The 15014-nt window shown below is 36.0% G+C and overlaps 1 protein-coding gene across 1 annotated transcript in view; it reads left to right on the forward strand.

Moving 5' to 3' along the window:
- LOC125683438 (intermembrane lipid transfer protein VPS13B-like) overlaps positions 1 to 14756 on the forward strand; it is a 64848-nt gene extending 50092 nt beyond the window's left edge. The window contains exons 49-52 of the mRNA XM_048924578.2: positions 85 to 267; positions 8504 to 8609; positions 9264 to 9516; positions 10184 to 14756. Coding sequence (XP_048780535.2) covers positions 85 to 267; positions 8504 to 8609; positions 9264 to 9516; positions 10184 to 10432 — 791 coding nt within the window. The 3' untranslated portion in view covers positions 10433 to 14756. The remainder of the gene's footprint in view (positions 1 to 84; positions 268 to 8503; positions 8610 to 9263; positions 9517 to 10183) is intronic.
- The last annotated feature ends 258 nt before the right edge of the window (positions 14757 to 15014 follow it).

Consider the following 15014-nt stretch of genomic DNA (forward strand, 5'->3'; position numbering starts at 1 on the left):
AAGTTTTCTATAAAATTGTTTAGCACATTGAAGTTCAGATAAGGTTGTTGTATTGATTAACAGGGTTGTTGTATTGATTAACAGGGGCAGTAGCGGGTTTGGCTGATCAACCAATACAGAACATTATCCAATCAGAGAACGGCAGTGAACGAGCAGCGAGATCATCCCCAGCCTCGGGTATTGTCAAAGGCGTTGGCAAGGGAATTCTGGGAGTCTTCACCAAACCAATAGGTGGTGCTGCAGAACTGGTGTCACAAACAGGACAAGGTTTGTACACAAGATGTTTCACTTTACAATGGAGGGCGAGTCTGTCAGATGTTAGGAAGATTGGGAATGATTGTGGATGATTGTGAGTCTGTCAGATGTTAGGAAGATTAAGAATGATTGTGAGTCTGTCAGATGTTAGGAAGATTGGGAATGATTGTGGATGATTGTGAGTCTGTCAGATGTTAGGAAGATTAAGAATGATTGTGAGTCTGTCAGATGTTAGGAAGATTAAGAATGATTGTGAGTCTGTCAGATGTTAGGAAGATTGAGAATGATTGTGAGTCTGTCAGATGTTAGGAAGATTGAGAATGATTGTGAGTCTGTCAGATGTTAGGAAGATTAAGAATGATTGTGAGTCTGTCAGATGTTAGGAAGATTAAGAATGATTGTGAGTCTGTCAGATGTTAGGAAGATTAAGAATGATTGTGAGTCTGTCAGATGTTAGGAAGATTGAGAATGATTGTGAGTCTGTCAGATGTTAGGAAGATTAAGAATGATTGTGAGTCTGTCAGATGTTAGGAAGATTGGGAATGATTGTGGATGATTGTGAGTCTGTCAGATGTTAGAAAGATTGAGAATGATTGTGAGTCTGTCAGATGTTAGGAAGATTAAGAATGATTGTGAGTCTGTCAGATGTTAGGAAAATTAAGAATGATTGCGAGTCTGTCAGATGTTAGGAAGATTAAGAATGATTGTGAGTCTGTCAGATGTTAGGAAGATTAAGAATGATTGTGAGTCTGTCAGATGTTAGGAAGATTAAGAATGATTGTGAGTCTGTCAGATGTTAGGAAGATTAAGAATGATTGTGAGTCTGTCAGATGTTAGAAAGATTAAGAATGATTGTGAGTCTGTCAGATGATAGGAAGATTGAGAATGATTGTGAGTCTGTCAGATGTTAGAAAGATTGAGAATGATTGTGAGTCTGTCAGATGTTAGGAAGATTAAGAATGATTGTGAGTCTGTCAGGTGTTAGAAAGATTAAGAATGATTGTGAGTCTGTCAGATGTTAGGAAGATTGAGAATGATTGTGAGTCTGTCAGATGTTAGGAAGATTAAGAATGATTGTGAGTCTGTCAGATGTTAGGAAGATTGGGAATGATTGTGGATGATTGTGAGTCTGTCAGATGTTAGGAAGATTGAGAATGATTGTGAGTCTGTCAGATGTTAGGAAGATTGAGAATGATTGTGAGTCTGTCAGATGTTAGGAAGATTAAGAATGATTGTGAGTCTGTCAGATGTTAGAAAGATTGAGAATGATTGTGGATGATTGTGAGTCAGTCAGATGTTAGGAAGATTGAGAATGATTGTGAGTTTGTCAGATGTTAGGAAGATTAAGAATGATTGTGGATGATTGTAAGTCTGTCAGATGTTAGGAAGATTAAGAATGATTGTAGGTCTGTCAGATGTTAGAAAGATTGAGAATGATTGTGGATAATTGTGAGTCTGTCAGATGTTAAGAAGATTGAGAATGATTGTGAGTCTGTCAGATGTTAGAAAGATTAAGAATGATTGTGAGTCTGTCAGATGTTAGAAAGATTGAGAATGATTGTGAGTCTGTCAAATGTTAGGAAGATTAAGAATGATTGTGAGTCTGTCAGATGTTAGGAAGATTAAGAATGATTGTGAGTCTGTCAGATGTTAGGAAGATTGGGAATGATTGAGAATGATTGTGAGTCTGTCAGATGTTAGGAAGATTAAGAATGATTGTGAGTCTGTCAGATGTTAGGAAGATTAAGAATGATTGTGAGTCTGTCAGATGTTAGAAAGATTAAGAATGATTGTGAGTCTGTCAGATGATAGGAAGATTGAGAATGATTGTGAGTCTGTCAGATGTTAGAAAGATTGAGAATGATTGTGAGTCTGTCAGATGTTAGGAAGATTAAGAATGATTGTGAGTCTGTCAGGTGTTAGAAAGATTAAGAATGATTGTGAGTCTGTCAGATGTTAGGAAGATTGAGAATGATTGTGAGTCTGTCAGATGTTAGGAAGATTAAGAATGATTGTGAGTCTGTCAGATGTTAGGAAGATTGGGAATGATTGTGGATGATTGTGAGTCTGTCAGATGTTAGGAAGATTGAGAATGATTGTGAGTCTGTCAGATGTTAGGAAGATTGAGAATGATTGTGAGTCTGTCAGATGTTAGGAAGATTAAGAATGATTGTGAGTCTGTCAGATGTTAGAAAGATTGAGAATGATTGTGGATGATTGTGAGTCAGTCAGATGTTAGGAAGATTGAGAATGATTGTGAGTTTGTCAGATGTTAGGAAGATTAAGAATGATTGTGGATGATTGTAAGTCTGTCAGATGTTAGGAAGATTAAGAATGATTGTAGGTCTGTCAGATGTTAGAAAGATTGAGAATGATTGTGGATAATTGTGAGTCTGTCAGATGTTAAGAAGATTGAGAATGATTGTGAGTCTGTCAGATGTTAGAAAGATTAAGAATGATTGTGAGTCTGTCAGATGTTAGAAAGATTGAGAATGATTGTGAGTCTGTCAAATGTTAGGAAGATTAAGAATGATTGTGAGTCTGTCAGATGTTAGGAAGATTAAGAATGATTGTGAGTCTGTCAGATGTTAGGAAGATTGGGAATGATTGAGAATGATTGTGAGTCTGTCAGATGTTAGGAAGATTAAGAATGATTGTGAGTCTGTCAGATGTTAGGAAGATTAAGAATGATTGTGAGTCTGTCAGATGTTAGAAAGATTAAGAATGATTGTGAGTCTGTCAGATGATAGGAAGATTGAGAATGATTGTGAGTCTGTCAGATGTTAGAAAGATTGAGAATGATTGTGAGTCTGTCAGATGTTAGGAAGATTAAGAATGATTGTGAGTCTGTCAGGTGTTAGAAAGATTAAGAATGATTGTGAGTCTGTCAGATGTTAGGAAGATTGAGAATGATTGTGAGTCTGTCAGATGTTAGGAAGATTAAGAATGATTGTGAGTCTGTCAGATGTTAGGAAGATTGGGAATGATTGTGGATGATTGTGAGTCTGTCAGATGTTAGGAAGATTGAGAATGATTGTGAGTCTGTCAGATGTTAGGAAGATTGAGAATGATTGTGAGTCTGTCAGATGTTAGGAAGATTAAGAATGATTGTGAGTCTGTCAGATGTTAGAAAGATTGAGAATGATTGTGGATGATTGTGAGTCAGTCAGATGTTAGGAAGATTGAGAATGATTGTGAGTTTGTCAGATGTTAGGAAGATTAAGAATGATTGTGGATGATTGTAAGTCTGTCAGATGTTAGGAAGATTAAGAATGATTGTAGGTCTGTCAGATGTTAGAAAGATTGAGAATGATTGTGGATAATTGTGAGTCTGTCAGATGTTAAGAAGATTGAGAATGATTGTGAGTCTGTCAGATGTTAGAAAGATTAAGAATGATTGTGAGTCTGTCAGATGTTAGAAAGATTGAGAATGATTGTGAGTCTGTCAAATGTTAGGAAGATTAAGAATGATTGTGAGTCTGTCAGATGTTAGGAAGATTAAGAATGATTGTGAGTCTGTCAGATGTTAGGAAGATTGGGAATGATTGTGGATGATTGTGAGTCTGTCAGATGTTAGGAAGATTAAGAATGATTGTGAGTCTGTCAGATGTTAGGAAGATTGAGAATGATTGTGAGTCTGTCAGATGTTAGGAAGATTGAGAATGATTGTGAGTCTGTCAGATGTTAAGAAGATTGAGAATGATTGTGAGTCTGTCAGATGTTAGGAAGATTAAGAATGATTGTGAGTCTGTCAGATGTTAGAAAGATTGAGAATGATTGTGAGTCTGTCAGATGTTAGAAAGATTGAGAATGATTGTGGATAATTGTGAGTCTGTCAGATGTTAGGAAGATTAAGAATGATTGTGAGTCTGTCAGGTGTTAGAAAGATTGAGAATGATTGTGAGTCTGTCAGATGTTAGGAAGATTGAGAATGATTGTGGATGATTGTGAGTCTGTCAGATGTTAGGAAGATTAAGAATGATTGTGAGTCTGTCAGATGTTAGGAAGATTGAGAATGATTGTGAGTCTGTCAGATGTTAGAAAGATTGAGAATGATTGTGAGTCTGTCAGATGTTAGAAAGATTGAGAATGATTGTGAGTCTGTCAGATGTTAGGAAGATTGAGAATGATTGTGAGTCTGTCATATGTTAGGAAGATTAAGAATGATTGTGAGTCTGTCAGATGTTAGAAAGATTGAGAATGATTGTGAGTCTGTCAGATGTTAGGAAGATTGGGAATGATTGTGGATGATTGTGAGTCTGTCAGATGTTAGGAAGATTAAGAATGATTGTGAGTCTGTCAGATGTTAGGAAGATTAAGAATGATTGTGAGTCTGTCAGATGTTAGGAAGATTGAGAATGATTGTGAGTCTGTCAGATGTTAGGAAGATTAAGAATGATTGTGAGTCTGTCAGATGTTAGAAAGATTGAGAATGATTGTGAGTCTGTCAGATGTTAGGAAGATTAAGAATGATTGTGAGTCTGTCAGATGTTAGGAAGATTAAGAATGATTGTGAGTCTGTCAGATGTTATGAAGATTAAGAATGATTGTGGATGATTGTGAGTCTGTCAGATGTTAGGAAGATTGAGAATGATTGTGAGTCTGTCAAGTGTTAGGAAGATTGAGAATGATTGTGAGTCTGTCAGATGTTAGGAAGATTAAGAATGATTGTGAGTCTGTCAGATGTTAGGAAGATTAAGAATGATTGTGAGTCTGTCAGATGTTAGAAAGATTGAGAATGATTGTGAGTCTGTCAGATGTTAGGAAGATTAAGAATGATTGTGAGTCTGTCAGATGTGAGGAAGATTAAGAATGATTGTGAGTCTGTCAGATGTTAGGAAGATTAAGAATGATTGTGAGTCTGTCAGATGTTAGGAAGATTAAGAATGATTGTGGATGATTGTGAGTCTGTCAGATGTTAGGAAGATTGAGAATGATTGTGAGTCTGTCAAGTGTTAGGAAGATTGAGAATGATTGTGAGTCTGTCAGATGTTAGAAAGATTGAGAATGATTGTGAGTCTGTCAGATGTTAGGAAGATTAAGAATGATTGTGAGTCTGTCAGATGTGAGGAAGATTAAGAATGATTGTGAGTCTGTCAGATGTTAGGAAGATTGAGAATGATTGTGAGTCTGTCAGATGTTAGGAAGATTAAGAATGATTGTGAGTCTGTCAGATGTTAGGAAGATTGGGAATGATTGTGGATGATTGTGAGTCTGTCAGATGTTAGAAAGATTGAGAATGATTGTGAGTCTGTCAGATGTTAGGAAGATTAAGAATGATTGTGAGTCTGTCAGATGTTAGGAAAATTAAGAATGATTGCGAGTCTGTCAGATGTTAGGAAGATTAAGAATGATTGTGAGTCTGTCAGATGTTAGGAAGATTAAGAATGATTGTGAGTCTGTCAGATGTTAGGAAGATTAAGAATGATTGTGAGTCTGTCAGATGTTAGGAAGATTAAGAATGATTGTGAGTCTGTCAGATGTTAGAAAGATTAAGAATGATTGTGAGTCTGTCAGATGTTAGGAAGATTGAGAATGATTGTGAGTCTGTCAGATGTTAGAAAGATTGAGAATGATTGTGAGTCTGTCAGATGTTAGGAAGATTAAGAATGATTGTGAGTCTGTCAGGTGTTAGAAAGATTAAGAATGATTGTGAGTCTGTCAGATGTTAGGAAGATTGAGAATGATTGTGAGTCTGTCAGATGTTAGGAAGATTAAGAATGATTGTGAGTCTGTCAGATGTTAGGAAGATTGGGAATGATTGTGGATGATTGTGAGTCTGTCAGATGTTAGGAAGATTGAGAATGATTGTGAGTCTGTCAGATGTTAGGAAGATTGAGAATGATTGTGAGTCTGTCAGATGTTAGGAAGATTAAGAATGATTGTGAGTCTGTCAGATGTTAGAAAGATTGAGAATGATTGTGGATGATTGTGAGTCAGTCAGATGTTAGGAAGATTGAGAATGATTGTGAGTCTGTCAGATGTTAGGAAGATTAAGAATGATTGTGGATGATTGTAAGTCTGTCAGATGTTAGGATGATTAAGAATGATTGTAGGTCTGTCAGATGTTAGAAAGATTGAGAATGATTGTGGATAATTGTGAGTCTGTCAGATGTTAAGAAGATTGAGAATGATTGTGAGTCTGTCAGATGTTAGAAAGATTAAGAATGATTGTGAGTCTGTCAGATGTTAGAAAGATTGAGAATGATTGTGAGTCTGTCAAATGTTAGGAAGATTAAGAATGATTGTGAGTCTGTCAGATGTTAGGAAGATTAAGAATGATTGTGAGTCTGTCAGATGTTAGGAAGATTGGGAATGATTGTGGATGATTGTGAGTCTGTCAGATGTTAGGAAGATTAAGAATGATTGTGAGTCTGTCAGATGTTAGGAAGATTGAGAATGATTGTGAGTCTGTCAGATGTTAGGAAGATTGAGAATGATTGTGAGTCTGTCAGATGTTAAGAAGATTGAGAATGATTGTGAGTCTGTCAGATGTTAGGAAGATTAAGAATGATTGTGAGTCTGTCAGATGTTAGAAAGATTGAGAATGATTGTGAGTCTGTCAGATGTTAGAAAGATTGAGAATGATTGTGGATAATTGTGAGTCTGTCAGATGTTAGGAAGATTAAGAATGATTGTGAGTCTGTCAGGTGTTAGAAAGATTGAGAATGATTGTGAGTCTGTCAGATGTTAGGAAGATTGAGAATGATTGTGGATGACTGTGAGTCTGTCAGATGTTAGGAAGATTGAGAATGATTGTGAGTCTGTCAGATGTTAGGAAGATTGAGAATGATTGTGAGTCTGTCAGATGTTAGGAAGATAAAGAATGATTGTGAGTCTGTCAGATGTTAGAAAGATTGAGAATGATTGTGAGTCTGTCAGATGTTAGAAAGATTGAGAATGATTGTGAGTCTGTCAGATGTTAGGAAGATTGAGAATGATTGTGAGTCTGTCATATGTTAGGAAGATTAAGAATGATTGTGAGTCTGTCAGATGTTAGAAAGATTGAGAATGATTGTGAGTCTGTCAGATGTTAGGAAGATTGGGAATGATTGTGGATGATTGTGAGTCTGTCAGATGTTAGGAAGATTAAGAATGATTGTGAGTCTGTCAGATGTTAGGAAGATTAAGAATGATTGTGAGTCTGTCAGATGTTAGGAAGATTGAGAATGATTGTGAGTCTGTCAGATGTTAGGAAGATTAAGAATGATTGTGAGTCTGTCAGATGTTAGAAAGATTGAGAATGATTGTGAGTCTGTCAGATGTTAGGAAGATTAAGAATGATTGTGAGTCTGTCAGATGTTAGGAAGATTAAGAATGATTGTGAGTCTGTCAGATGTTATGAAGATTAAGAATGATTGTGGATGATTGTGAGTCTGTCAGATGTTAGGAAGATTAAGAATGATTGTGAGTCTGTCAAGTGTTAGGAAGATTGAGAATGATTGTGAGTCTGTCAGATGTTAGGAAGATTAAGAATGATTGTGAGTCTGTCAGATGTTAGGAAGATTAAGAATGATTGTGAGTCTGTCAGATGTTAGAAAGATTGAGAATGATTGTGAGTCTGTCAGATGTTAGGAAGATTAAGAATGATTGTGAGTCTGTCAGATGTGAGGAAGATTAAGAATGATTGTGAGTCTGTCAGATGTTAGGAAGATTAAGAATGATTGTGAGTCTGTCAGATGTTAGGAAGATTAAGAATGATTGTGGATGATTGTGAGTCTGTCAGATGTTAGGAAGATTGAGAATGATTGTGAGTCTGTCAAGTGTTAGGAAGATTGAGAATGATTGTGAGTCTGTCAGATGTTAGAAAGATTGAGAATGATTGTGGATGATTGTGAGTCTGTCAGATGTTAGGAAGATTGGAATGATTGTGAGTCTGTCAGATGTTAGGAAGATTAAGAATGATTGTGGATGATTGCGAGTCTGTCAGATGTTAGGAAGATTAAGAATGATTGTGAGTCTGTCAGATGTTAGAAAGATTGAGAATGATTGTGGATAATTGTGAGTCTGTCAGATGTTAAGAAGATTGAGAATGATTGTGAGTCTGTCAAATGTTAGGAAGATTGAGAATGATTGTGAGTCTGTCAGATGTTAGGAAGATTGAGAGTGATTGTGAGTCTGTCAAATGTTAGGAAGATTAAGAATGATTGTGGATGATTGTGAGTTTGTCAGATGTTAGGAAGATTAAGAATGATTGTGAGTCTGTCAGATGTTAGGAAGATTGAGAATGATTGTGGATTCTTTTCAGGACTGCTGCAGGGAACCGGTCTGGCAGATAACATTCCTCTCCAGAGATATAATGCTGATGTCATTGTTACCTCACTAACAAACAACAGTGAATCAAAATACATCATGTGAGTTTATGTCATTAATCATGTGAGTTTATGTCATTATTCATGTGAGTTTATGTAATTAATCATGTGAGTTTATGTCATTATTCATGTGAGTTTATGTCATTAATCATGTGAGTTTGTCATTATTCATGTGAGTTTGTCATTATCCATGTGAGTTTATGTCATTAATCATGTGAGTTTGCCATTATTCATGTGAATTTGTCATTATTCATGTGAGTTTATGTCATCAATCATGTGAGTTTGCCATTATTCATGTGAGTTTGTCATTATCCATGTGAGTTTATGTCATTAATCATGTGAGTTTGCCATTATTCATGTGAATTTGTCATTATTCATGTGAGTTTATTGCATTACTGATGTAACACATTTACCATATATAATTTTAGGGAGGATTAAAACAAAAATTGGCATTATTAACAAGAGTGTTGAGATTGCTAAAATTTAATACCCCTAACAATTTATTCCATATCATAGGTAACAGTAATCTTTCTTGGAGTTATAAAGTCGCTAAAATTAGCTCTCACTAAATATATATACCCATTTTTATGGGGAAAATTGCTAAATTATATAGTGTGATGATAGCTGCTATTTAAGAACTGAATGCATCCTCTCTCTATGTTCGATTTACTTATTGTTAATGGGTTTTTTCCCCAGCAAATTCCTGAACTCCCTGCCTAATGCACAGCTCTGGTCAATGGTGGAGGCAGACTTTATTGATATCACAGATTCTGAGGTCAAAGTTCACCTTTTATTGACAAGTGATCTGTTAATCGTAATAAATTTAGAGGACGATTCTCAGCAACAAGCCTTTTCATTGGCTGAAATAGAGATCTGTAACAAGACGACCAGTCACCAAGTCCTCACCATTCTGTGGAAGGATTCCATGCAATCTCGCACATCAGATCAGGTAACCAACTTACACTTAGAATCAAAACATGGCATTCGTTCACGGCTTGCATACTCGAGCTGTAAACTAACTTTTATTGAAGTAGTTGTCTTTGAAATTAGCCAAAGACCCGATGACCAAGTCCGGTGAAATAGGAGTTGGACTTGTAAAAACATTACATATGTATACAAGACTTTGAAGCCTGTGCTTTTCATCAATATCACTGCCTTTCAGTAATATCATTATAAAATTATATTAGCATATACTGAAATGTAGTAATGATTGCAATCAGAATCAATAATGATACTGTTTCTACCACACATGAACTGATTTTGACTAAACGTTTAATCCTTTTCACTTTTTGAGAATAAAATTAATATAAATTAAACCTTCAAGTGCTTTAATGTACTCTTGATCTCTCTCTTTCTTCAAAATTATTTTCAAAACTGAAAAAATATTACTTTGTGTTTGATTTGAGCCAGTGAGTTTCTCTTTGGTCGAGTGAAGTCCAGGTAGAGGCTGTGAGAGGTCCAAATGGCCAGTGCTCAAAAAAGTTTTTCGTTAAATAAGATTAGATAGAACACTGGGCATATCGATTCCTGTTAGTATTTATAACACGCCATGTAGTATAAGTTATATTAGTACCTGTGTCTTGTATATAAACACCCGTTTTAAATCTGTCATATAGCCTGTCAGTGGCAGCAAGGACCGAGTAGAGGCCTTTATAGATGGCGCCAGCGGATATGTGCAAGTGTCTCCCCCGGATACGCCCCCAGTGGACGATAGCCAATCAGATTCTTCCCTCTCCCCAATGGGCAGGAAGGCAGACTCTCCAAAATACAACTTTGTGATACACCCAGAAATCAAAAATGCTTTTGTAGCTCAGTTTAATTTGTTAAAGCGAAGGGCAGTGCAGCGGGGCTTTCATGCTTCATAGAGGAGAAATGTGCATTACGTACCGATGATGGACGGATTTTAGTGGTTAGTCCTCGGATTTAACTTGTGTTGATGGACTTAATATCAGTATATGGCTATTTTTAACAATATTTATTTTATTGTTATTGTTGTAAAAAAAAAATTTTTTTTATACTTTCACATGTTTAAAAGAATTGTTAGAGACACAAAATAGTTACGATTGACATGTTTATATATATGTAAGACTCCCAAAGTGCGATGGGACTCCAAAGTGCGATGGTCACGCCAAACCCCGATGGTGTGACACGCCAAAGTTCGATGGTCCACACTCATGCGCCAAAGTGCGATGGTCTGACACGCCGAAATCCATTGGTTTGTTAACGACACGGTGTTTTGATACGTACTAAACCAACCGTGTGTTGTTTCACTAAAATATCAGTGCAAAGTCCATGCATAAAAAATAAGTTCAACTTATTTCATTTCCATCTAGTTGTCGTGTTATTAAACACAAAATTTTCCAACGCGAAATCGTATAGAATGGTTTGCAATATAGCATATCCCCAGGATTTTATTACGTGTACGTCACAAGTAATAAATGATCATGAATTAAATAATGTTTGGGCGAAGTAGATAGTTCGACAACAAATGTACTTTGCCGTTCTCACTATCCTCAACCATTTATACCTTGCCGTTGATGTCGTCCGTGTTGCATTTCTTCGGTTTCATTTTGAAAGACGTTAAGAATGACGTCACAAACGTTACTGAACTCTGCACCATCGGACTTTGGCGTGACCATCGCACTTTGGGGTCCGTAACGTTAACAAACCATCGTACTTTGGTGCAGACCATCGCACTTTGGCATGACCATCGCACTTTGGAGCGACCATTGCACTTTAGAGTCTTACATATATATATATATACATATCTGTGTGTAAGTCATGGTGAGGATCTGGTCATGGAATGGTAATTTTAAGACTATAGGCATATACATGTGTAGATCTAAATTGTATTAGTATTTTGGGGGCATTCTTGTTAATGTTTCATCATAAGGAGGACTTCTGAGGGGAAAGCCACCAAAAAAGTGGGGGGGGGGGATTTGACAGGTCTTTTTAAGTGGTACAAATATTATAGTCACAAGACTATACCTTGCCAACTTGAATACAAGAATCTAATCTGAGTTCCAAGTTCCCATCAAAGGACCTCCTTACTTTGATTTAGTAAAGCACCAAAGTTTGAATTATGCAATTTACAATGCCCCAAGATGTTCCTCAATAGCTTAACTTTGAGGTTTGGTATTCTATTTTACTGAAAAGTTTGTTAACATTCAGAGCTATGCCATCTTTTGAAATTGCATTTGTCTGTTTTTGTTCAATCTCTATTGATATTCATTGAATGACCGGTTTTTAAAGCCTTTGTTTATACTGAGCACAAGGTTGTCCAGATTTCTCTTTTATATTACAATTCGTTTTTGTAATAAAGAAAATCATTCAAAAGGCAAGAGTGGACAATCTTGTGCTGGTGACAAAATTCATAAAAATAAATACAATAAAAATCTGCAAAAACTATTATTTTCTTTCTACTTCTTTTACCTGTATTGACCTCGGGTAGTAATTTTGTAGTTTTCAGACTAAGGGTAACCATTTTTAACTCAAGTTTTCTACCCTTATCTTCCAATATCACAGGGGAATGACTGTGCACTTACTGGAGACATATCAGTGTTTAATATTTACCAAAACTTATAATAGATAAATCATTTTTATTTCCTTGAAAAGAGGGGTGGTTAAAAGGGACCACAAGCTACAGCTAAAGTGGGAAGGTCCTTTGATCTCGGGAATCTTACCATTCCGGAGGTTCATCAACACTCCTCTCTCACAACAATTTCCTGTGGCTTATCAGCTATTGTGTTTATGTGTTGCCCAGCCTGTTAATAATCTCGTCGCTAATTGCATATAATAATAGTGATGAGTAAAAGTTGGCCGACATTAAATATATGCATTGTACATGTATTTAATTCACGAAACCATTTTTTTTTTAAACATACTTTCGTTTATGATTTACAGATATATTTAGACCTATGATATATTTAGCATTTCTTCTGTGTTCTTGCCTGTTGTTTATAAGTGGATGAAATATGATTTATATGACTAAGTTATCATAGAGAGGGTTCTTGTTTTGTTTATTTGATATGTTAAATTATTCAGGCAATATGTTGTCTGTGTTGGGTTTCTTTGTTTTTGTTTTTAATGTGATATTGTATTAAATTATGCCACTATTTTTGTATAGTACATGCACCATTTTACAGATGCATTTTTAAGGGGCACACGATATTCAGAAAACATTCCCCAGTGATAGCATACTTTTATTATGTCGGAAATAAGTGACTATCGAAAGTTTAGCAATTTCTGAAGCAAATCGAAAATTATCAGCAAAAAACCCCCCACCAGATAACATGATATCTAAATATCACTTGAAACCAAAGCTGTTGGTATGAAGCATAAATATTATAGATTTATTTTAGATGATGCAGTCCATCAAGATTTAAGGAAAATGTTTTATGTTTTGCCAACAAAAACAAAACTATGAACATTCTAATAAAAGCAGGTGTACAAGTATTCAAATCTTTCCAATTATCGCACACTTCATTGTTACCGACATGCCTTGTTACTGCAGACACATACTTCATCATCACCAAGACACAATTACAGCATACAAGACACAATTACAGCATACTACACACATACCAAGACACAATTACAGCATACAAGACACAATTACAGCATACTACACACACATACCAAGACACAATTACAGCATACTACACACACATACCAAGACACAATTACAGCATACTACACACACATACCAAGACACAATTACAGCATACAACACACACATACCAAGACACAATTACAGCATACTACACACACATACCAAGACACAATTACAGCATACTACACACACATACCAAGACACAATTACAGCATACTACACACACATACCAAGACACAATTACAGCATACTACACACACATACCAACACAATTACAGCATACTACACACACATACCAAGACACAATTACAGCATACTACACACACATACCAAGACAATTACAGCATACTACACACACATACCAAGACACAATTACAGCATACTACACACACATACCAAGACACAATTACAGCATACAAGACACACATACCAAGACACAATTACAGCATACAAGACACACATACCAAGACACAATTACAGCATACTACACACACATACCAAGACACATTTACAGCATACTACACACATACCAAGACACAATTACAGCATACTACACACACATACCAAGACACAATTACAGCATACAAGACACAATTACAGCATACAAGACACAATTACAGCATACAAGACACAATTACAGCATACTACACACACATACCAAGACACAATTACAGCATACTACACACACATACCAAGACACAATTACAGCATACTACACACACATAACTATGTACATGTGAATTAAATGTACTATCACAAAAATCACTCCACAACCCCCATTAAAAAAATTTATTTTCTAGTGTAACTTGTAAGACAGATACTGCCAATTTTTAGCTTGCCGGAACGAACGTCTGGAGATCTTATTGTTATAATCCCTGTGTCAGCCTTTAAGGGAAAAACTTGTACATTGGCCATATCTTTTTATTCAAGGATGGTAGGACATATAGATTTCATTTCATTCCCAAGACTCTTGACCTACTTTTCTAAAATTATAACATATGCTATATCTTTTAAGCCAAGGAGGATATGGCTTTGATATTTTACATGAAGATAACCCATGACCAGGCCTTAATTTGGAATCCAGATTTTTAACTATTGACCGTGGGACTTTTTTTACAAACTTTTCAAAAACTTGAACCTTGGTGATATCTTTTGAGTTATGGGGGATAGGGCAAGTCAAGTCATACTTCCTGGCCAGCTATGTTGTCTTCCGAGAGCTCTCATTAAATTATGCTGTAGGTACATCAGTGACTGATCATATTTTTGTCCTCGAGAACAAATGCTTTTGAAAGAAATATTCAGATCTCCACAAAATAACCAGCAATAATTTATCATCTGAAATTGTGAGAAATATCTTGGATGAAACAGATGCCCAACATGCGATATTGTGCGACATTTTTTGGGATCTCCATTTTAATAACTTACTTGTTACTGCATATTCTAGGATTTGAATGTAAACTGATGTCAATTACACCCTGTGCAATATTTGGTGATTGATTATGTAACTACATGTATATAAAGGTTGGTACCCAAAGTACTGCTTGTTACTGGAGAAATAAATTACATTTATTTATTAACTATCGTGTGTATTATAATTCAGTACTTGCAATACTGATGTGTGGGGTCTTAAATGTTGAGCGAGTTCTGTGTGGGCATAGAGATGGTTCTGCACCCTCCAACTAAGGCCCAGGTTATTGCGTATTTCTACACAAGTCACAGAACTTGTGCTACCCACAAACCCTTACAATCCCAAACCAGGCAACATCTGAAGCCATTTCCAATAGGGATGAGTACGGAAGCATATTAGGGCCGCAACAGTATCTTTTTTTAGTTTG

This window comes from Ostrea edulis, chromosome 6 (assembly GCF_947568905.1).
Source record: "Ostrea edulis chromosome 6, xbOstEdul1.1, whole genome shotgun sequence".
NCBI classification, from domain to species: domain Eukaryota; kingdom Metazoa; phylum Mollusca; class Bivalvia; order Ostreida; family Ostreidae; genus Ostrea; species Ostrea edulis.